At 57.6% G+C, this 23,535-nt stretch overlaps 2 protein-coding genes across 5 annotated transcripts in view; both read right to left on the bottom strand.

The window, feature by feature from the left end:
• Nucleotides 1–2,149: 2,149 nt before the first annotated feature.
• On the bottom strand, nt 2,150–20,670 carry GAA (alpha glucosidase). 4 transcript variants are annotated; one of them, XM_032179127.2, is made up of 21 exons: nt 20,579–20,670; nt 20,278–20,392; nt 17,065–17,634; nt 16,311–16,456; nt 14,349–14,514; nt 14,175–14,271; nt 13,663–13,782; nt 13,465–13,583; nt 13,244–13,375; nt 12,018–12,128; nt 11,235–11,348; nt 11,050–11,134; nt 9,964–10,081; nt 9,353–9,486; nt 9,037–9,188; nt 8,599–8,747; nt 4,830–4,971; nt 4,206–4,355; nt 3,598–3,762; nt 3,150–3,302; nt 2,150–2,736 (listed from the first exon to the last, which is right to left on the bottom strand). In XM_032179127.2, exons 3-21 carry the CDS (start codon nt 17,608–17,610, stop codon nt 2,677–2,679), a joined length of 2,859 nt encoding a protein of 952 aa, XP_032035018.1. In that variant the 5' UTR covers nt 17,611–17,634; nt 20,278–20,392; nt 20,579–20,670; the 3' UTR covers nt 2,150–2,676. The 4 variants fall into 4 exon arrangements, with proteins under 4 accessions (XP_032035018.1, XP_058284211.1, XP_032035019.1 ...); XM_058428228.1 differs by lacking the exon at nt 20,579–20,670 and adding an exon at nt 20,483–20,500 and having other exon boundaries at nt 20,313–20,392; XM_032179128.2 differs by lacking the exon at nt 20,579–20,670 and having other exon boundaries at nt 20,313–20,458.
• Nucleotides 20,671–21,796: 1,126 nt separating this feature from the next.
• Nucleotides 21,797–23,535, bottom strand: part of CCDC40 (coiled-coil domain containing 40) — a 58,171-nt gene continuing 56,432 nt past the window's right edge. Inside the window, exon 18 of the mRNA XM_032177813.2 lies at nt 21,797–22,734. Coding sequence (XP_032033704.2) covers nt 22,486–22,734 — 249 coding nt within the window. The 3' untranslated portion in view covers nt 21,797–22,485. The remainder of the gene's footprint in view (nt 22,735–23,535) is intronic.

Raw genomic sequence — 23,535 nt, 5'->3', positions numbered from 1 at the left:
TGGCAGAAGGGCAGTGTCCGCTTCTATAAAAGCTGACCCAGAAGACAATAGCGCTGGTCACCCAGGTACACACACTGCCCCCCAGGGATGTCATGCTGCTCCATGGGGAAGTCACTGTACTTTCTGCTCCTGGTTTTCAGGAAGGTGGCAAAAGTAATCCATGGCTCTGCAGAGGACTTCGAGGCTGGCCACTTCTTTTTGTTTTTGTTTTTTTTTTGAGATGGAGCCTCACTCTGTCACCCAGGCTGGACTGCAGTGGCATGATCTCAGCTCACTGCAACCTCCGCCTCCCGGATTCAAGCAATTCTCCTTCCTCAGCCTCCTGAGTAGCTAAGATTACAGGCGCGTCCCACCACGCCCAGCTACTTTTTGTATTTTTAGTAGAGATGGGGTTTTGCCATGTTGGTCAGGCTGGTCTTGGACTCCTGACCTCGTGATCCGCCTGCCTTGGCCTCCCAAAGTGCTGGAATTGCAGGCATGAGCCACCGCACCTGGCCTTGAGATGGAGTCTCACTCTGTCATCCAGACTGGAGTGCAGTGGTGCGATCTTGGCTCACTGCAAACTCTGCCTCCTGGGTTCAAGTGATTCTTGTGCCTCAGCCTTCTGAGTAGCTGGGATTACAGGCACACACCACCATGCCCGACTAATTTTTTTTTTTGACAGAGTCTCGCTCTGTCACCAGGCTGGAGTGCAGCATTGCTATCTCAGCTCACTGCAACCTCCGCCTCCTGGGTTCAGGCGATTGTCCTGCCTCAGCCTCACGAGACCAAGTAGCTGGGACTACAGGTGTGCGCCACCACGCCCAGCTAATTTTTTGTATTTTCAGTAGAGACAGGGTTTCACCATGTTGGCCAGGATGGTCTCGATCTCTTGACCTTGTGATCCGCCCACCTCAGCCTCCCAAAGTGCTGGGATTACAGGCGTGAGCCACTGCGCCCGGCCTTAATTTTATATTTTTAGTAGAGTTGGGGTTTCACCATGTTGGCCAGGCTGCTCTCGAACTCTTGACCTCAAGTGATCTGCCCACCTGGACCTCCCAAAGTGCTGGGATTACAGGTGTGAGCCACTGCGCCTGGCCTAGTCTGACCACTTCTTTGGCCCCATGAATTCTAAGTGACAAAATGAAGTGTGTGACTGGCTAAGGGCAGTGATTTCTCCTGGTGTTATTTCAATAAAATGGGCTTCTTTCCCTTTCCTTGGGCTTGCCAGAGAGAACCTGGGCCTGAAATCCTCTCTAACTGCATCACTTGGGGACAGATTTCTGGCCTCTGCCTAAGGTCTTGGGCCCCACTGTGGGAAGGCCCCTTCCTTGCAGGGTCCTGTTGTCTACACAGCCCTGGGGGCCACATCTCCCCCCACATGCCTGACACCCACTGGACATTCCCCAGTCACCTCAGAGATGGGGGAGAGAGAAGAGGTGAGAGAGAGGGGGTGGTGGGGTGGGAGGAGGTGACATGGGAGAGGGGGAGGAGAGGGGAGGGGGAGGGGAGAGAGGTGACATAGGAGGAGGTCAGGTGAGGAGGAGGAGGTGAGGTGGGGTGGGAGGTGACATAGGAGGGTGAGGAAAGGAGGGGAGGTGAGGTGGGGTGGGGAGGGGAGGTGAGGAGGGGAGGGGAGGTGAAGTGGGATGGGGATGGGAGGTGGGGAGCGGAGGGGAGGTGACATGGGAAGGGGGGGTCAGGTGAGGAGGGGAGGGGAAGGGAGGTGGGGTGGAGAGGGGAGGTGGGGAGGGGAGGAGAGGTGACATGGGGAGGGGAGGTCAGGTGAGGAGGGGACGGGAGGGGAGGTGGGGAGGGGAGGAGAGGTGACATGGGAAGGGGAGGTGAGGCGAGATGGGACGTGAAGGTGACATGGGGACATGAGGTAGGGATGTGAAAGGGGGGTATGGGACACGAAGGTGACATGGGGCTTTAGGTGATGTGGGGACATGAGGTGACGAGATGTGAGGTGAGATGGGGACAGGACATGAGGTGACGTCAGGCCTCGTGACATGGGAACATGACATGATGGATGCCAGCTTGAGACAGAGGATCGCGCACACCCACTGTGGGAATGTCTGGGGGCCTGCTGAGGACAAAGGAGCTGCCTCTGTTCCAGGGCCCCTGGACACATCCTCCCTGCCCTGAATCCCAGAGAGACCAGCAGAAGCTGATTCCAAATGCCCCTTTTATTAAAAATAATTGCACTTAAGATTTAGAATCTCCCAAGTCCTGTGAATTTTCCTGAGTTCCCGGGCATGCTCGGGGACCGGCAGGCATCCAGCCCTCTGGGCAGCCGGGCAGCGGTTGGAGAGGCAGGAGCTCAGGTGCACATCCCACACCTCCACCCGAGCACCCCCTTCTCTGGTGCTGGGGACAGATGGAGGGGGGTGGCTAACACTACCCGCACGCCAGCAACAGGTGAAGAGGGCAAACCTTACCATCTTACTAACGCAGAGCAGCCCTCCAGGGCCCTGGCCCACAGTGCGATCTAGGGAGAAACCTCTCCTAGACATGTTGGGAGCCAGAGCCCCGGCCCAGGAGGTGGAAACAAGCGATGTGGCAGCTTGGGACGGTTAGTGCCCGGCTCCACGTGACACATCCAACCCCCAGGCCCGCACAGAGCTGCTGCCCGCACAGGCTCTGCTTCCCTGGGGAACCAGCCTCCCTCTGGAGAGACGAACACACTCCGCCTGGCTAAGACCAGCTGATGAGAAACTGCTCTCCCACCAACAGCGAGACAGGGATGTCCAGGACCTGGAAAAGAGAGAGCACAAATGGAGCAGCCCCGAGATCCCAGCAGCAGCGACGCCTGGCGCTCAGGGGGCGGCTCCGTCTGGCCCTGCGATGCTTCGCACCCGGTTCCTCCCCAGCAGGCGCAGGAGGACCCCAGCTCTCAGTGCGGGTCACCTTAACGCACGCCAGAAACGTGGTGCTGCTTAAACACGGCTCAAAGGTCGTCATCGTGGCCCCATCACCCACGTGTAGACACAGGAGGAGGAAAGGCACAGCCTGTGTGGCCTGACCCTTCCCACTCCTCCCCAAAGACCCCCTTGGGAGGCCCCGGCGTCCTCTGTTCCTGGCGTCGGGTCACCAGGACCCCCAGCACCTTCTGCCCCCTGCACCATGGCTGGGGGATGGGAGCCCTGTGCCGCTCTGGGCCCTCTTGCCTTGGTGTCGGGGCTGTAGGTGAAGTTGGAGACAGGGACGCCGTTGGAGAGGACCTGCTGGGGTGCCGTGGCCACGCCCAGGACAGTCACCTTCTGCAGCTGCAGGCCAGCTCCCTCACCGGTCACATGTGCCAGCTCATTCACGATCGTGTTCTGGGCCAAGCAGAGAGAGGTGAAAAGATAGAGAATGTGGAGGTGTCAGCAGACAGCTGGGGCAGGGACACCCATGAGAACAGGAACTCATGATGGCATCACGGGGGCGACCTCCCTCTGTGTAGACGAAAGGGCAGAGTGCATGGCCCCACTGCTCACTCTAGGACCCCGGGCCACCTGGTAGAGTGTCCTAGTGGCAGGTGGCCATCGTGGGACCCCCAAGCCCAGGTCCCCTCACCCCGTCTCAACCCCGAGCCAGCCCCTGCCCACCAGCCTGAGCAGCCCCAGGACTCACATTCCTGGCCAGGAAGATGACCTGTGTGTAGGCCCCTCGCTCCAGCACGTCCAGGCTCTCTCCATCATCCCAGAACAGCTCCCCTCGGGCCTCCCCACCCTTGGTCAGGGCCACAGCCAGGGCCATGGGCTGCTGGCGGGACTCTGTGGTTGTGAGGCCAGGGCCCTGGAAAGGCAAGGACACATGATGTCATCATCCCCACCCTGGTGGAGGTGGAGGCCTCCAGGGCCCGGGAATGCTAGGCTGGGACAGCACCAGGCTGCCAGTAACTAGGATCTGCAGGAAAGCCTGCGGCCGCAGGGGCTGGAACCCTGTGGTGATGACCTGAGACCCTCCCCACCTCAAGTGCCATCCCAGGGCTGCTGGAGGCTGGGCCCGGCAGAACCTCCACCGTGCAGACCACTGAGCTCCTGCCGGCCGCGCTCCACGCCTTTGCGGGGCTGTGCCCTCCCCACCTCACTGGTCTGGCTGGCTCCCTGGTAACCTACACTGGGGGTGGCGGCCCCTCAGAAGCCCCGCCTGGGCCTCTCCCCAACCATCTCCCTGTGCCTCCCCCAGCCCTGCAGTGTGCTGTCCACACCCCCACCACAGCCGCCTGGCCCAGGTACCTGCAGGGGGATGATGTACCCAGCCCGGAGGTGGACGTTGATGGTGTCCAGGGGGGCCGGCAGCGTCACCCACTGCCCCTCGCTGTGGATGGCTGGCTCACGGGGAGCTGCAGGTGGGGGTGGGAGGCTGCCAAGGGCCTCTATTGGCACCTGGAGGGAGACGTCACTTTGAGAAGGATTCTGGGCCGTGCCGAGGCCCCCATGCTGTTCTCAGGAACCATGCTCTCCGTCTCCCGGGGCTCCACGTGGAGGCCTAGCACAGACGGGCTGAACTGCGACTTCAGGTGCAGACTCAGGGCTCACTGTAGGGACCCTCCTGGCCACTGAGTGGGGACAGAGCCTGAGAGGCCTGGGTATGCCAGTTCAGCACAGCCTGTGATGGCCGTGGGACTCGGGCAGGTTCTGCAAGCAGGCCTCAATCTGGTCATCTGGGAAATGGGGATGGTGTGAGGAGCCGAGGGGCCGATGGGTGCAGAGCAGCCGGACGGGGGCCTGGCACATGGCCGGGACTCAACACATACGCTCCTCTTTCCACCACCTGGTCACACCAACTGGGTGGAGGGGGCAGGTGGGAGGGCTGCTCTGGTCTCCCGCCTCCCCAGGGTTTAGGGTCCCCAGACTCACCGTCTGCAGGTCGTACCATGTGCCCAAGGGGAAGTAGCCAGTCACTTCGGCCTTCCCGGCCTGGAGCACTGGGGTGATGAGCAGGGCCTCCCCCCACAGGAGCTGGTGGTCCACAGTCCAGGTGCTAGAGTCCTTGGGGAACCTGCAAGGGGGACGGGCACACAGGCATACGGGTGATGAATGGGATGGGGCTGCCTTGCATGCCCGCCCCAGGGAGGCACAGGAAGAGGCTGAATTCTGCTCTCTGGAGCTCAAGGAGCCGGAGGACTTGAAGGACTCAGGTCAGATGGGTAGGGGTGATTCCAGCAGACAGAAGTCAATGCCGGAGCTGGGAGACGCCTTCTCCCCGGACATTCCGGCAGCTGGGCTCAGGGCAGGGACAGGGGCTTGTGCTTGAGGCACCAGGATGGACACAGCACTGGCCTCACTTTGCTTGCTCACTTATCCTCCGGTGACCAAGGCAGCGCGTGCTCATCGGTCAAGTATTTGGAAAGTACAAAAAAGTATCAACAAAGAGAAAAGATCCCCCCAGTCCCACAATCAAAGGCAACTTGAATTAACATCCGACAAAAAGACGAATGTACACGTGCGAGCAGCTCTGTGGAGGACTCTCCGTCTAATGGAGACTGTCCTGCCCTGTGACGCAGCTCTGCCCCCATCCTGTTTCCTACCCCCGGACGTGCAGGGGGCATCCAGTGCTCAGCTATGATCCCTGCATGGATACATTCGTGGAGCTTTCATGCCTTTTGAGGTGACTTCTTTAGGCCCTATTTCTATTTGTAAAATTAACGCATCAATGTGAATCTCAAAAACATTGACTGATATGTACTGTTGCTTTTCACAAATGTGCCAATTTATATTCCACCCTACTGTGTCACTGTGTTCTTGCCAGCAAGGGATAGGCTCATTTTCTCTAATGTATTCTAATTCACAGGCCAAAATAAATGGTGTCTTTCTGCTTCAAAATATTTCTTGCAAAATACATTTCTTGGAGTGATGTCAGTGAAAATGGTGGAATAAACACCTCTGAAAATCCTCTCCTCTGTAAAAACAGGAACATAGGCAAAAATGGTCAGAATTGACATTTTTAGGACTCTTGAAACCAACCAAGGGTTTGCAGCGATCTGGGGAGCATGTATTTAAGAAAACAGCTGAATCTTTGTAAGAACAGCAAGAATCCTCGGCCTAGCTAAGTGTTGATGGTGCTCCCCACCTCGCCCCAGCAAAGGCTGGGAGACTCACGGATGCCACCTGTGAAGGATATCTGTCCAATTATTGGCTGTCCACTAAGCTAGTCAAGCAGAGACTTTGATGGCCCCACACAATGAGGAACACAGACCTTATGGAATTAGCTCAATAAAGTCACAAAACAATCAGCAATAGCAACGAGGCCTGAAGGGGCTGGGGAATCTGATGACCACGGTGGCTGCATTTAAAATGTCCAGTCTGAAACAAAAATGTATGAGACATGCAAAGAAACAAGAAAGTATGGCCCACAGATGGGGGGACAGTAGTTAATAAAAACTGTCCCTAAAGAAGCCCAGACATTGGACTTACTAGACAAAGACTTTACGTCAGCTGCTTTAAATATGTTCAAAGAGCTCAGAGAAACCATGTCTAAAGAACTAAAGGAAAGTGTGAGACCATGACTCACCAGACAGGGAATACCCTTAATGAGAGAAACGTAAAGGAATGAAACAGAAATTCTGGAGTTGAAAAGAGAGCAACTAAAATGAAAAGTTCACTAGAGGGGCTCAACAGCAGATGAGAACTGGTGGAAAAAAAATCAGTGACCTTGAAGAAAGGGCAATCGAGACTATGGAGTCTGAAGAACAGAAAGAAAACACAACGAGGAAGGAGTCAACAGAGCTGCAGAGACCCCTGGGCACCATCAAGCATACCAATGTGTGGAACATGAGTCCCAGAGTAGAAGACAGAAACGGGCAGAAAAAATATTTTTTGAAATAATGGCTGAAAAACCCCCCAAGTTTGATGAAAAACATTAATGTATATGTCCAAGAAGCTCAACAAACTCCCAGTAAGATAAACTCAGAGATCTACACCTAGACACATCATCGGGCCTTCAAAGGCCAAAGACAGAGAATCTGGGAAGAGGCAAGACAGAAGCTACTCAGCAGAAACCACAGAGGCCACGGGCTGACAAGTTCAAAGTGTTCAGAGAAACGACCGCCAGTCAAGAACTCTACGTTGAGCAGAACTTTCAAAAAATGAAGGAGAAATTAAGAGACTGTGAAGTCAACAAAAACTGAGAGAATTCATCACTAGCAGAGCTGCCCTACAATAAATACTAAAGGGAGTCCTTCTGCTGTAAATGAAAGATGTTAGACAAGAAGTCAAAGCCACATAAAGAAATAAAACCATGGGTAAAGGTAACTACATCGGTAAATATAAAGGGCAGGCAGTGTGTATGTACTTTTTGTTTGTAACCCATTTTTCCCTCCTATTTGACTTAAAAGACAATTGAATAAGGCAGTCATTATAAATCTGCATGGATGGGCTCATCATGTATACAGACGTGTCACAGCACAGAGGAACGAGAGGCAATGGAAACCACATAGAAGCAATGCTTTTTTATACTATTGAAAGCAAGTTGGCATCAGTTCCAACAAGGCTAAGATTAAGATGTTAATTGTAATCCCGAGGGCAACCACTAAAAAAAAAAAAAAAAAATAGTGTAGTGACAGAAACAACAAGGTCATTAAAATAGTAATTAAAACACAAATTGCGTTTCTTGGATTTCCTGGTGAAGAATGTGTGGATACCATTCGTATCTCCTGTTTTGCAAATAGTGTTCCTCCAATTTGGTTCTTAGTCTTGTTCTCACCAATATACGAGTTCTCTGTCTACTAGGAAGAGTAGCTATTTGCCGTTTTATTGACAATGCCTTCTCTGCTGTTACAGTCCATGTTCAGGGCAGTTTTAATTTTTTTGTGTTTATATTCAGAGATTTACATTTTTTTTTCTGCTATGGTCAAATAAAGTTTACCTTTTTTTTTTTTTTTTTTTTTTAAATGAAACCTTTCCCCAGATATACAATTTCCTTTTTTTTTTTTTTTGGGGTTTTTTTTTCCTTGGTTTTTTTTTTTTTTTTTTTTTTTTTTTTTGAGACGGGAGTCACACAGGCTGGAGTGCAGTGGCGCGATCTTGGCTCACTGCAATCTCCTCCTCCCAGGTTCAAGGGATTCTCTGGCCTCAGCCTCCTGAGTAGCAGGGACTACAGGCGCCCGCCACCATGCCTGGCTAATTTTTGTATTTTTAGTAGAGATGGGGTTTCACCATGTTGGCCAGGCTGGCCTCGAACTCTTCACCTCAGGTGATCCACCTGTCTCAGCCTCCCAAAGTTCTGGGATTACAGGCGTGAGCCACCACGCCTGGCCTCCACAGCTTGATTTTTGACATTAACCATTTAATTTATCTGGAACTAATGTTTCTATGGTACACAAGAAAAATAAATTGACTTCTGCAAATAGTTAACTAATCACCTTACTCTCTGGGAGTCCTCCCTCAACACACTGATGTGAGGGGCTATTGTTAGGAACTCCTCGTGTGCACTAAGGCCTGTCTGGGGGATATTACTGGGTTTTCTTGGCTGCCCTTCCCCCTTAAGCCAGGTCCAAATGTTGTCTCACTCAGCGGCAACCTGCTGGCTTCTGGGGAACACAGCCCACAGCAGGACAGGGCTGCCTGGGTGTTACGTGCCCCTCCCCCAGGGCACACATGGGCCACGGCCCCTGCCCAGGTCACTCACTCCAGGAAGAGGGGCCGGGCCACGGTCTCCCCGGCGACGTGGGCCTGGTGGAACAGCGTGTAGAGGTGGGGGAGGAGTGCGTAGCGCAGGGTGAGGGCCTTCCTCATGGCCTGCTGGGCTGGCTCGCTGAAGCTGTACGGCTCCTGGGGCTGCAGGGCAGGCGGGGGCAAAGGAAGCACTTGGGTCCTGGGGCTGCGGTCCCCTGGAGTCCCCGCCTCGGGACTCCTGCACTTCTTAGCCACCCAGCATGGGGTGCTTCTCCAGCAGGGGTGGGATTCCCAGGGGAGAGTCTTGGGTGGGCAGGATCGCCCACCCACCACGCCGCCACCCCCACCCTACCAGACTGAGCAGGCCCCGCCACCCCCACCCTACCAGACTGAGCAGGCCCCGCCACCCCCACCCTACCAGACTGAGCAGGCCCTGCCACCCCCACCCTACCAGACTGAGCAGGCCGTTGTGGTTCCGCATGAAGGGGTAGAAGGCCCCCAGCTGGGTCCAGCGCACACACAGCTCCTCTGAGGTGTTGCCCAGGAAGCCGCAGACGTCGGCCCCGACCAGAGGTACCCCCAGCAGGTTAAACTGCAGGATTTCTGGGAAGGCAGAGTCGGGCTGGGCCTCAGGCTGCTGCAGCAGAGCCAGCTCAGGCCAAGTGACCCAGAGCCCCGCCTGCTGAGTGGGCAGGGGGCCCCGGCAAGCCTCCCATAGAGGCCCCCGGCTCTACTCTGCCAAGCAGCCCCTCCTGGTAGGAGCTCACCTGGCACGGAGGAGGCAAGCTGCTCCCAGGAGCTCCACACGTCCCCCGTCCAGTGGCCGGCATATCGGCCGTGGCCAGCAAAGGTCGAGCGGGAGATCACAAATGGGCGTGTCCCCCGAGCCTTCACCAGCGCCCTGGGTTGGTGGGGGACACCGTGAGGGCTGTGTGGAGTGGGGTCACTCGGGAATCCTGTCACCAGCAGGGCAGAGCTGGGAGGAAGGAGCTTTCTGGGATGAGGCAGAGGCTGGGGAGGAGGACGGCAAGGCCACTGCCCATGTCTGCGGGCACAGTTGCCTCTGTCTGGGCCACCTGATGCCTGTGGGCGAGCCAGGACCCCCTCAGCCTCACGGGAGTCATGAGGTCCCTGCTGACGCAGACTCCCCGTCAGCATCCAGGGTCCTTCCTCTCCAAGCCCCAGGCATGAAGTGGGAAGGAGCGCTCCAGCTTCAGGCTGGGGTGCAGGCAGGGGGTGGGGAGAGCACTCAGGCCGCCAGCAGGCCCCGGGTGGTCTGGGCCTCTGCTTTTCCTCCTCCCTGAGGCCCTGCACAGGCCCCAACCTTGTGGGACAGGCTGTGAGGGCAGAGCCCAGTGGGGCGGGACGGGGCCCTCACCTGTGGGAGGCGATGGCTTCAGTCAGGCCGTAGAGGTTGTGCAGGTTGTAGTGTGTGGAGAGGAACTGGTGGCTGGAGGCACAGATGGTGGCCGCCTGGAGGGTCCCCCCAACCACCCCTGGAAGAGGCGGGGGCTGGTTTCCAGGGTGCTTCCTCCCGGCAGGCTCCAAGGTGCCCTCCCTGCCTCCCCACCCCACAGGGAGCCCCTGCGCAGGACGCTGCCTCTTCAGGCTGGCCCTGGAGGTGCACCCGCAGCCGCTCCCCATGCCCCTGTGGGGCTGGCGTTACCCGGGGAACGTGGGGGCACATCCTGCACCATCTCCACTGCTTCCAAGACAGGGCTGGGTGGGTGCTGGAGGCTGGGCTCTGCAGACCTCCCGACTTCACATCCACCGTCTCTTGGCCCATTTCAAGCACTCCCCTGCCTGTTTACCTAAGCCCCAAACCCCACCCTCTGACTGATTCTTTGCTTGGCCAAGCTACAGCCTCAGGACCCCAAACCTTCTCCCAGGCCCATCCGTGTACTTCCTTGTAAAATCCAGTTTCTGCCATTCCTGCTAAGACAGTTTGGCGAGAAGCCCCATCCTCTACCACCCCTCAGGCGATGTCTGGTCACCCTGGCCTGCCTTCAGCAAGAATCTTGCTGGGTCAGTTGAGCCAGAATCCCCCTGACCCCCATGCTTCCTCTTGGTAATTCCCACCTCTGACCACCACCCTGCTCCCTGGCTAGAAATCCACTTGCCCGTGCTGCATTCGAGTTGGGCCTGACCTCTCCCCACGGGTGGGTAGGTCCCCGCTGCATGGTCCCTGCGCCTATCGAGACAGCCCTGAGTCAAGTTGGCCTCACTGTGCTCTGGCAAACACCCGTGAGTGGCGTCTCCTCCGGCAGGGCCTGTGCCTCTGCACCCACCGTCTGCACTGCTTGACTGAGTCTCCCAGCCTGAGCCTTTCTCCTGGGGTTCCCCTCCCGCCCCTTTCCTGGCTTGCCCATCTGCCTCTCAGAGATGAGGGCGCTGAGTCTCCCAGGCCAGACAAGGGAGTCTCTGATTTGATTAAGTCCCCAGGGTAGGTGGGGGGCGAGCTGACCAGGCACGTAGGGTGGGTTCTCCAGCTCATTGTTGGGGCAGCCGTCCTCAGAGCCCCTGATGAAGTTGGAAGGCTCGTTCATGTCCTGCAAGAGAAGCTCTGCTGGTGGGTGACTCTGCCCAGAGTGAGGAGGGTGGGGTAGTCCCCAGAGGCCTTGGGGACGCTCAGGAGGGGGCCACACTTACAATCCACATGCCGTCGAAGGGCACCTGATCATGGAACTCAGCCACCATGTCCTCCCACCAGGCCAGGGCTGCGGGGTTGGTGAAGTCGGGGAAGGCAGTGGACCCGGGCCATACCTGGACAACGAGAGGCTGGAGTGGGGAGACCCAGCCCCACCCAGGGCCTGCACGGAAGCCCCACTGAGCCTCAGCCCGAGCAGAGGGGCAGCCTCACTCTTAGTGGACACCCACATTTGCAAATCTGAGAGACCTGCACCCTGGGGGTCAATGAGCAGCTCTTTCTCCACAAGGCACTGATGCAGGGCCAAGGGGCCTCAGCCCTGGGAAAACGAGGGGCCACCCCCAACACGTCCACCCAGGGGCTGGGCTGCAGAACCAGAGAGTGTCAGGGAGAAGGACAGTGGAGATGGCCCCGTGCAAGCCCTGCCAGGCAGTCTCACATCCGCACCAGACCCTCCCTAGCTGCTCCCTCAGCAGGGGCCCTGCTCGGAGGCCCCTGAGGGGCTGGGAGGACAAGGAGGACACTAAGGCCTCACTGAGGGTCTGCAGAGCTTGTGCCTGGGCCAGGCCCAGCTGCCCATGAAGTCAAAGGCCTGCTGATGGAAGAACTCATGGCGGCATTCCTTGTAGAAGCCACCATCGTCATGGGCCACTGTGGCCCATTCCTCAACTGTCCCACTGGGCGTGATGGCTCCTCAAATCCCACCCTCTTCCTGAGCAGCTGCCAGCTCCCCCTGGCTGGAGCCCTCTGCTTTCTAACCCCCGTCCCCTGGACCCTCGCCCTACCTTCCCAATCAGCGGCTGGCCGGTCTCGTTGGTGATGAAAACCCCCCTCCGCAGACCCTCATCGTAGGGCCTGTAGCTCCCAGCAGGGCCCGAGCTGCTGATGGCAGGATCCTGGGAAGAGGGAAACCCGTCAAGGTGAGGGTGGCCCAGAGCCCTGGCACCAGCCACGGGGAAAATGGGAAACTGAGACAGTGAGAGGACGAGGCTGGGGATGACATCATGCGTGTGTACAGCATGCCTGCCTGTGTACCTGCACACGCCCGCCTGGAGAGGAGCCAGGGCCGGGGGAGTCAGGGCCAGCTGGCTGATGAGGGGCGTGCCGGAATGGAAGCTTTACCTTTTCTTTAAACCTCTAGAGTTTCCCAAGTGTTCTACAGTAATCACTTATCACTTTTCTAATTAAAAAAATGTGGGAAAGAAAAGGTCTGTGTTTCCACTCCTGCTCTTAGGGGCTACTAATGTTTGCTGCCCGCAGAAGGCAGGGATGGAAACAGGCAGCGTTAGCACAGCCCCACATCTCATCTGTGCTTCCTCTGCTGAAGCGGATCTTCCTGGCAGGAACTGTTGGGTCTTTTCAGCTCGCCCTGCCTCCCACCTCCTCCTCTGGCCATCGTGCCGGGCACCAGACTCGGGCTGGACCAGCCCCCAAACTGCACCCTTCTGGCTGTGGGACTGGCTCAGGGAAGGGCCTCTTTGTGCTGGGTGATTCAAGAGTCCTGCTCTGGGACTTTTCTATGGGAGCTGATGGGAAGAAGTCTCCGCTCTGTGCTGCCAGCATGAGGGCTGGAAGCTGGAAGCTGCCCTCACTCACACCGTCCTTTCCAGGGATTCAGAGCCGGCCTGAAGGAGAGGCACGGCCAGAAGGCACACGGAGCCTCCACAGTTCCAGCGATACCCACGCCCAGGCCCACCAGGCCTTCCACTTTCCAGGACCAGGCGACATCCGCTTATCGTGCCCCTGGCCTTTTGCTTTAAGGCAGTGCAAGTAACCTGCATCTGACAGAACCCTGAGTAGCACCCGGCCATTTCTGGGGACCCTCAAACCCGACCTCCCTGGAGAGCAGGGGCCAAGCCTGCAAACTTCTTGATATTCCCTCAATATCACAAAGACCCTCAGAAAACATCCTCGGCGACCACACAGGCACAAGGATGATGCTGCACAGAGAAGGAGCCACTGGGCGCCGGGCAGCACCCTTCCCAAAGACCCACAGTTTGGGGGCACACACCACGATCATCATGTAGCGCCGGCCGCCCTGGTGCAGCTCCTGCACCATGGCTGGGAAGTCCCGGAAGCCATCCTTGTTGAACGTGAAGTCCCTCCGGGAGTCCATGTAGTCCAGGTCGTTCCACTGGACGTCCTGCAGCCACAACATGGGACTGTCTGCCAGGGCCTGAGGAGACGCGTCCCGGCCAGCCCCTTGCCTCCCCTGCCACCACCCCAACTCACCAGGGGGAAGTGGGCCCTGGTCATGTTCTCCACCACCTGGCGGGTGATGGCGGTGGAGGAGTAGCCCCAGCGGCACAGGTGGAAGCCCAGGCCCCAGTATGGCGGCATGAACGGGTATCCTGCAGGCCAACGCCGACCTCATGAGTGAGGGGGGAGGGAGCCTTGGGGTGGGGGCCGCGGCCAGGGAGCAGGCCCTACCCACAACGTCCAGGTACTGCCGCACCACGCTCTTGGGCTCCGGGCCCAGGAAGATGTAGACATCCAGGATCCCACCTGTTGACCTCCAGCTAAGGGCGGGGCTCGGCTGCAGGACCACATCTGGAAGGGAAGCAGCTCTGGGGTTTGGGGACAGATTCTTCACCTGGAGGGCTTTGCACCCCACAGATGGGCCAATCACAGGCGGAGAGTGAGGCTCTCTCCCCATGGGGAGCTGAGAGTGGCCTGGGGAAGTCGTGCTAAGCCTGACTCAGGAGGAACCTGGCACGGGATGGAAAGATATGTGGCACCAGCCCACCTCCAGGCAGAGCCCCAGAACCCTCCTTAGGAGCACAGAAGGCCAGAGCTGGGAAAGGCATCAGCCCATGGGACTCATTTCCCAAAAAACACGAGGCCCAGCACCGTGCCTAGGGCCCCTCATGCGGACCTCCAGTCTCCAGGGTAGGCAGCACGGAGGAGACCCCGGCCCGGGCGCTGGGCAGCGGCCAGCTTACCCATGGCATTGCTGTTCAGCAGGAATACCCCATGTGCCGACCCGCCGTCCTCCAGCGCCAGGTAGAAAGGGTGAGACCCGTAGAGGTTTGCACCAGGCTGGGACATGCAGGAGACAGCGCTTCAGCACCTGCGCTCCCCAGCTCTGTACCCCCGCCCGCCGCCCGCTGCCGTACCGTGGGCGCGAGGTCCCGGTTCCACAGGGTGATCCTGGTCCAGCTGGTGCTGAGCATCAGGGGACTGAGGTGCTCGGCGAGGCCTGTGATGTACTGTGAGGGCAGCGAGGTGGACAGCTGAAGGAACTGGTCCGCAAAGAACAGGGGTGCCACCGTCGTGTTCAGCCTGCAGGAGAGAGGCCAGCCAGGCTTGCTCACACCCAAGGGGCCAGACGAGCCCAACAGCACCCGGAGAGCACCCCCGGGCCCTGATGCCCTGGGAGGGCAGAGTGGCCTGGCTAGCCCTGCAGCACATTGACCCTGGGACAGGTGGCCGTGCCGAGCCCTGTAGCCCTTGGCACCCTGGCACCAGTGTGATAAACTCTAAGGGCACATCAGAAGAGGTGCACCGCCTGGCTGGGCCCACACCATCCCTGATGGGCCTCCAAGGGGCTGATCTCCAGAAACTGGCCAGTACCAGAACTGGCACACATGCCTGTCCCATGACCCCAAGCAAGGCTGGGCAGGGGCTGGACAGAACCTTTCCAGGCCTAGGAGCTTGTGGCCAAAATCCTCCCAGATCCCAGCCCAGCCATGCCCCAGAGGGACCCCTGAGGTTTGCTGGGGGTCAAGTGCAAGGCAAACAGCACCTCCTAGAAATGAAAGCCGCAGATAAACCCGGTCCACAGGAAGACGTGTCCTCTGTTAACACATCACAGCTAATTTCACAGGACATGCTCACACCGCACCCACCCTCCCCTGGACAAGACTCTACGCTGAGTGCTTTCAAGGCCGAGATCTGCTAAGATGCCTGTTTGTTGTTTGTTGTTTGAGACGGGGTCTCACTCTGTCATCAAGTCTGAAGTGCGGTGGCAAAATCATGGCTCACTGCAACCTCGAACCCCTGGGCTCAAGGAATACTCTCGCCTCAGCCTCCTGAGTAGCTGGGACCACAGGCATGTGCCGCAACTCCCAGCTAATTTTTTATTTTTATTTTTTAGAGATGGGGTCTCGCTACATTGCCCAGGCTGGTCTCGAACTCCTGGGCTCAAGTGACCCTCTCGCCTTGGCCTCCCAAAGTGCTGGAATTGCAGACATGAACCACCACACCTAGCTTGATAACATGCTTTGAGAAACTTCTCTTGGGTCTCTCTACTCAGGGGTCAGCTCAGAGAGGCCACCCCTGTCCCCCGCATCTGCACAGCTGGTTTCCAGAGTGGCCTCCCCGCCCCCCACGCCTGCACAGCTGGCTTCCAGAGAGGCCACCCCTGCCCCTAGCATCTGCACAGCTGGCTGCCAGAGAGGCCATCCCTGCCCCTCCATCTGCACAAGTGGCTTCCAGAGAGGCCACCCCTGCCCCCAACATCTGCACAGCTGGCTGCCAGACAGAGAGGCCACCCCTGCCCCCAACATCTGCACAGCTGGCTGCCAGACAGGCCATCCCTGTCCCCTGCATCTGCACAGCTGGCTTCTAGAGGGGCCCTCCCTGCCCCGTGTCTGCACAGCTGGCTTCTAGAGTGCTCTCCGCATGACTGCTCCCTGATGCTGTGTCTCCATGGACTTGCTTATGGCTTCCCCTCACTGTGTGTCCGTCCCTGGGAGCAGGATCCAAACCACCCAGCACACGGAGGGTCAGTGCGTGAACACTGAGTAAATGAATGAGCAAAAAAAGAAAAACGCATTTCCGAAGGCGACTTCTCTTAAGATTAAGGCAAATCCAAGTGCTGTCGTTCCTGAGAGTTTTCCTGAGTTAAATGACAAGCAGGGGCTTGGTGAGTCCTGAGCGTGTGTTTACATGGGATTTAGTCCTACGCGAGTAAAAGACCCAGGGAGCGCCCTGTGAGAAACGCGCGTCGCCCTCCCCACCATGTGAGAAACGCGTGTCGCCCTCCCCGCCGTGTGAAAAATGTGCGTCGCCCTCCCCGCCGTGTGAGAAACGCGCGTCGCCCTCCCCATCATGCTGGCACAGAGCCCAGAACTCACAGCACGCGGCCGTCCAGCTGCCGGCGCACGATCACCCCGAAGGGCTCCTCGGAGAACCCCACGCTGTAGAGTGGGGACGGCGCCCGGCTGTGGACACGCGGGGTCTCCAAGGGCACCTCGTAGCGCCTGTTAGCGGGATCTTTGATCTAGAAGAGACGGGGGTTTATTGATGTCCCCCACAGCCCCCTTACTCTCCAGAGAAGAACCCGCACCCCAAGCACAGGCCAGGTCCTGGTGCAGCCACACGTGGGTGTGGGACCATGGGCAGCGCATTCAGCCTCTCTGAGCCTCGGCTTCCTCATCTGCAGAGCCAGGAGGAGGATGCCTCCCCCAGGATGGAGGTAAAATACAGAACACCTGATAACTCTGAATTTCAGATAAACAACAAGCAGCTTTTCTAGTATAAATACATTCCAAATTTTGCATCCTTACACTAAAAAACAGTCATGCCTGCAGTATCTGCAATTCGGGTTTACTGGGCATCCTGTTTTCATGCTCAACCTCTGGCAGCCCTACTCTACCTGATCCACCTTTTCATAAAGATGAATGAGCCCCAAGCCCTGCCTTCTGGAGCACCTGTCACCGTGGTGTCCCCACTGCTCCCCGAGGGGCGCTGCCGTTGCCTGCTCACACCTCTGCTACCAGCAAGGACACATCATACAGTGGTGCAACATGCACCCCACCCTTGTGAGGTGCGTGTGTGTCACTGACCGCGTGCACCCTCTGCCCTGGCCCCCGCCCCCGCCCTGCCCACCGTGAAGTGGAGGCGGTTCTCAGTCTCCATCATCACGTCCAGCCGCAAGGTCAGGATGTCCTTGGGGAAGAAGGTCGGGGTGGTACGGGTCAGGGTGGCCGTGTAGCCCATTTCAGAGGAGCTCAGGTTCTCCAGCTTGTAGCTGGGGTAGCTGGGTGGGAAGAAGCACCAGGGCTGCCCCATCTGGACTCCCCGCAGTCCCTGCTTTGCAGGGATGTAGCAGCAGCCACGGGCCTCGCACTGTTCCTGGGTGATGGCCTTGTCAGGGGCACAGTCGAAGCGGCTGTTGGGGGGGACGTCGCACTGTGTGGGCACTGCTCTGGGATGGCCGGGGTGTGCCTGGGCATCCTGAGGCCCTGGCCTGCTGGCTCCCTGCTGGTGAGCTGGGTGAGTCTTCTCCAGGACTGGGGAGGAGCCACTCAGCTCTCGGGGAACCAGCAGGAAATCACGGAGCAGGATGTGCCCCAGGAGTGCAGCGGTGGCCAAGGACACGAGGGCGCAGATGGCCAGGAGCCGGCGGGAACAGGGCGCATGCCTCACTCCCATGGTTGGAGATGGCCTGGACAGCTCCTGGAGGCCGGCGGGAGAAGAAAGCGGGCTCAGCAGGGAGGCGGGAGGGGCGGCACTCACGGGGCTCTCAAAGCAGCTCTGAGACATCAACCGTGGCTGGCACTGCAGCACCCAGGCAGGTGGGGTAAGGCGGCCAGGGTGGGTGTTGCAGTGCTGTCTAGACTGGGGAGAGGGCCAGAAGGAAGGGCGAGAAAAGCTCCAGCAGGGGAGTGCAGAGCACTTGCACAGTGTGCTAAAATGTTACAAATCAAACACGCTTAGAATGTCCCCAGGAAGACCAGCAAGGCAGGTGGACACTTAAAACGGGCCAAACAGCTGTCGCCTGGGCCAGAGTGCTGTGGTGAGATCTTGGCTCACTGCAACCTCCACCTCCCAGACTCAAGCAATCCTCCCACTTCAGCCTTGTCAGTAGCTGGGACTATAGGCACACACCACCGCACTCAGCTACTTTTTTGTATTTTTGTAGAGACGGGATTTTGCCATGTTGCCCAGGCTGGTCTCGAACTCCTGAGGTCAAGTGATCCACCCCCCTTAAGCCTTCCCAAGTGCTAGGATTTCAGGCGTGAGCCACCATGCCTGGCTGGGAGCCCCGCTTTTGCATAAAGGTGTGGCTTGGTCCACTGGGTGTCAGTGGAAGTGATTCTAGCAACTCATACATCCTTATGGGGACGCAGCACCTTCCCTTGCTCCCTTTCCTATTGACTGGTGCGTGGATATCCCACAGTGGGGAATCCTGGGCACCACAGCTGAGGGTGACACTCTAGGGGTGGCAAAGCCACAAGAGAGAAAGGACTTAACCTCTGGCGACTTTGCAGATCAGAACCCCTCCCAGCCCCCGAGGTACATGGGGAAGAAACACAGTCTCTGTAACAGTGGCTGCACCTGGGGCCTCAGGTACAGACACAACAGAGATGTCAAGTGCAGATGAGATATGGGGGTTCGCTTTAATTATTCTGCTGGTAAGGTTAACAAGTGCCAACTACCTTTGTTTTGCTTGTCTGTACATTAATATTTTATGACAAACGTTCTATTAGTCTGGCTCCTCCCAGGAGCAGCAGGAACCCACATGTGATTCAATATGCATGGATTTTAATAGGGGAGTCCCTTTGATGTGTGTAATACACCATGGGGAGGCAGTGGGGAAGGCTGGGAGAGCCACTGCACCTATGCAAGCCTGCCCCCAAGGGAAGGAGAAAGAAGGTGTCCTAGGAGCAAGGCCATGGGGGAGGAATGCAGAGAGGTTCTCAAACCAAAGTCAGCCATCAGAGGGCTCTGTGTCTCTGAGGAATGGGCCTTGGAGCAGAGGCAGGGAAGGATTTCAGAACGCAGCCCCTGGCCAGTGAAGCTCCCTGGAGCAGGGGACCGTGAGACCTTCTCCAGTACTGGGAGCTGGTCACATACCAGGAAGAAGTGAACTCAGGGCCCAAGGGAGTCTGACCTGTCATGTCATGTTACAGAAGGCTCGGATGGGAATGCTCTGCCCCTGGCCAGACGTGGTGTTTCACCGTGGGCCACTGGTAAATTAGGGCTCTCTGGGCTGGAGGGTGAAACATTTTACCCACACTTCTGACATCAAATGTGTAGGGTTTTTCTCACACCCATCAATTCTGCAACTTTCTGGACATGGCTGGGTGTCCTACAATTCAATTCAATCCTGACACTACCTGAAGTCAGCACAGACTCCATAGGTTAAGGGCTCAGTCCCACAAGACTGCCTCCACTTCAGAGGCCAATGGCAAACCCCAGGTTGTCACTTGTACTTTTGATCAACTAGTTATAAATTCAGGGGTTCCCAGGACTCCCTCTTCAGGGTCACAGAACTCAGGAAAGTGTGTTTCTTACATTTGCTGGTTTATTACAAAGGACAAAACTCGGACAGCCGTATGGAAGAGATGCATGGGGCCTGGTGTGGGGTGGGGGCAGTGATTCTGTGCTCTCTGCTCTCACCACCCTCCAGTGCCTTGGTGTGTTCAGCAACCTGGAGGGAAGCCCTCTGATCCCTGTGGGTTTTTATGGGGCTCCATTATGCAGGCATGGTTGACTAAGCCACTGGTGATTAACTCAATCTCCAGCCCCTCACCCCTTTTCCATCCCAACCCGTCATCAGGCCTTGGTCTTTCTGGCCATCTGCTTCCATCCTGAAGCCACCTGGTGTCCCCAGTCATCAGTCACCTCATTAGCAAAAGGCTCTCTCATCACTCGGTTTCCAAGGGTTTTAGATGCTATGTGTCAGCAACCAGGGACAAAGACCAGAGACAGTCACCCCTGGCCTGGCCTAAGGGGGTCTTTGTGATTCAGACACTCAGATCTCAGAGCTGGCCTAGGGGCCCCCTCTCAAGCCACGGTGCTCCTCACCCCTCACCCCAGGGATTCAGACCCAGCCATGTGCGTCCTGCAGGAGCAGGAGAGGTGGCTCGGGTCCCGGCCAGGACTGAGCACTGCGTCGATCAAAAGGGGAAAGCCTAGAAACGGGAAGATGCAGCCTCTAGCCCCAGCCCAGCACAGGAGGGCGGCTCCCCGTTCATCTCTAAGCTGAACTCAGATAAAGACCGGGAGGACTAGAGGTCCGGGGCTCAAGCTCCGCTCAGGGGAAGAGGCTGGGGGCACGGCTAGGCAGGTTCAAACCCGCTTCTGGGATGTTACCGTCGGCGGCGCGGGGCAGACGTCAGGTGTCTCACCCGCTCCGTGCCTCAGTTTCCCCGTCAGCTGCGGCACGCGCAGAGCCTCCCTCGCTGAGCAACGGGCGGACAAGGAGAACCTAGAGATGTCCGGGGTCCTTCGCGTCACCGAGGTCACTGTCCCACCTGCTGCCTCATCCCCGGCCTCCACCCGCGGCCCCGGCGACAACCTCAGCTTTCCCAACTGAGAGGCCGCGCGGGCAGCCAACCGCCCCCACCGACCCGGCCCGCGCTCAGGGAGGCCCCGCAGTCCCGGCCCCGCTCACCTCCGTGCACGCGCGCCCCGGCCGCCCGCGGAGACTCCGGGGTCGTGCCCGGGGGCGCGCAGAGGCGGGTCACCTGACCGGCGGGCGCTCGTCGCGGGGCGGGGCCGCGGTGGGTCACGTGACGCGGCCTCCCGCGCAGGCGCCCGAGGCAGGGGTGCGCGTCCTCGCTACGCCCCCCAGTGGCGGCTGGGGCAGAGCGGGCCTGGGTGCGTCCTCGCTCTCGGAGGGGGCCCGGGGAGCGCGTCTGGCTGCGCGTCCGGCGTCCCGCGGGAAGAGGCCCCCGCGTACTGGCCGCTGCCTGTTCCTTTGGGGTCAGAGGCGGGGCGAGGCCCCCGCTAGCGCAGTCCCGGCCCGGTCCCCGGTCCCCTTGGGGTCGGAGATGGAGCGAAGCCCCACTGGCGCAGTCCCGGCCCGATACCCGGTCCCCGTGGGGTCGGAGATGGGGCCTGGCCCCCGCTGCCCGGGCCTGGGTCCCTGCAGCTCTTAGGGCTTTGTAAGGGGCTGCCCCAGCCGCGCCTTGCGCTTGGGGATTCCTCCTGCTAACGCGTCCCGAGGGCATCATCGGAAAGGCGGCCAAAGGCGCTCAGCGCCAAGTTAGAAACAGCCAACATTTGGAAAGTCCTTAAGTGTGCTCCATAACTCACACTTATTCCAGAAAGGAATAATCAAAACATTGTGATAACCCATAAAACTGACAATTGAGAAAACATTAAAGTGACATGGGGAATTTTTTCATAAAATGAGAAAATGCTTACATTAAGAGGAGCACATTTTTAGACGTGAGATACAAAAAACACACAGTATAACCTTAACTTGCCTAATAAAACGTATGTGCAGAAAAATAGAAAAGGAGCCACACCAAAACACAGAGGTGTTGTCCCTGGGTAGGGGCATAGGGGCATTAAAAGCTCCCCTTCCAGCTTGCAGTGAGCCGAGATCGCGCCACTGCACTCCAGCCTGGGCGACAGAGCGAGACTCCGTCTCAAAAAAAAAAAAAAAAAAAGCCCCCCTTCCACCTCTGTTGTGGTTTCTGTATTTCTACAATGTTTTAGAATAAGTAAGCCTTGCTCAGAAAGGCTTATTAGATATTCAGAAAAAAGATTTTATTCTGCTGAAATGTTTGAAAGTGAAATTATTTTGTAGAGCATTTTCCCTTTAAACTGCAAAGAAGCCCCAAGGTCATTGGTACTTCGAAGTCCAGGGAGAAAGAGCGCTGGGTTAATGATGGAGAAGAGATAGGTGGGCAGACTGGGGCGTAGTCCCTTGGTGTGGACGCCCCAGCGTGCTCTTATTTCAGTGCTTACCCTGTTATGTGTGTCTGGGGCCACTGACTTTCTCCTGCAAGTTGTGAATCTGAATTTAACTCAAATGGGGACATGGGGGCAGGAAAAGGGACCTGAGCTTTCTAAGGGGTGGGGATGGGAAAAACTGGTAAAGAAGGTGGTTTGTGGGTTTTCAGATGCACCTAGTAGAGGGAAGTGCTGGAGGAAAGCAGCCTCCCGGTCCAGGCTGCCTGGAGCCGCCTTAACTTTCCCACCTCTGCTCAGCCCGCCAGCTTGCGCACCTGTGCCAGCGCTGTGTTGTGAGAGGCACGTGCAGATTTGGGAGTGCTGCAAACCAGAGTGTTACCTGGACGAGTAAGCCCAGTGTGGGAGTGTGGGTCTGCAGTCACAGGCTCTGTCTTTGCGATGGGATGCCACGGAAAACGCTAGGATTTTACCTGGTTTATTAAATTGCCGAGTGGCTAAAAAGATCCCTACGGGTGGGGCTGGCTTATTTCTCTTAAACGATGCCCTTCTGAGGGTACATGTGGTTTTTAGGAACACAAAAGTTTCCAAGTCCCTCATGATAAACACAATTCCGGATCTCTTCCTGGAGGCCTTGCAGGGTGGGGTCCATGCTGCTCCCTAGGAGGGTCCCGGTGACTCGAGCTTGTTGGCGATCATCTGGCTGACCTTGTGCAGGGCCTCCTGGAACTGGGGGTACTCGTCCCGCACGCGGTCCAGGATGGTGGCGATGAGAGCCAGCCGCTTGTCCAGGCGCTGGCGCTCCAGCACTAGGGACTGCTTGGATCGGAACAGGAACACGTAGCGCCCCTCCTTCACAGCCTGCAGGTGCTTAAGGCGCGTCTGCAGGGCCACGATCTCTGAAAGGTTCTGGGTAGGAAAAGAGACTCCATATAGGGCTATGCAAACCAGAAGAAAGACACCTGCTGGCCCCCCACAAACTCAGACTCCAGGAAATACCGAAGAGGAGGCGAGACCTACTCTTGAAAAGGGACGACGTGAAGGTGTTGCACCCCTGGATCTCAGGGAAGAGGCTGAGAGGCACTGGGTCAGTGCTTTATGGGTCATCCATCAACATCGTCTAGGAGGCATTCTTTTTTTTTTTTGAGACAGAGTCTTGCTCTGTCGCCCAGGCTGGAGTGCGGCGGCGCGATCTCGGCTCACTGCAAGCTCCGCCCCCCAGGTTCACGCCATTCTCCTGTCTCAGTCTCCCAAGTAGCTAGGACTACAGACGCCCGCCACCAGGCCCGGCTAATTTTTTCAATTTTTTTTTAGTAGAGACGGGGTTTCGCCGTGTTAGCCAGGATGGTCTTGATCTCCTGACCTCGTGATCCGCTTGCCTCGGCTTCCCAAAGTGCTGAGATTACAGGTGTGAGCCACTGCGACCCACCGGCATTCTTTTTTTTTTTTTTTTTTTTTGAGGCAGTCTCGCTCTGTCACCTAGGCTGGAGTGCAATGGCACAATCTTGGCACACTGCAACCTCTGGCTCCTGGCTTCAAGTGATTCACCTTCCTCAGCCTTCCAACTAGCTGGAATTATAGGCACCCACCCCCACCACCACGCCTGGGTAGCTGAGATTACAGGCGCCCGCTACCATGCCTGGCTAATATTTGTATTTTTAATCAAGATGGGGTTTTGCCATGTTGGCCAGGCTGGTCTCGAACTCCTGA

Source organism: Hylobates moloch, unplaced genomic scaffold, assembly GCF_009828535.3.
Source record: "Hylobates moloch isolate HMO894 unplaced genomic scaffold, HMol_V3 SCAFFOLD_15, whole genome shotgun sequence".
NCBI lineage: Eukaryota > Metazoa > Chordata > Mammalia > Primates > Hylobatidae > Hylobates > Hylobates moloch.
The sequence above is the reverse complement of the archived record's forward strand: the minus strand, read 5'-3'. Positions and strand labels throughout refer to the sequence as shown.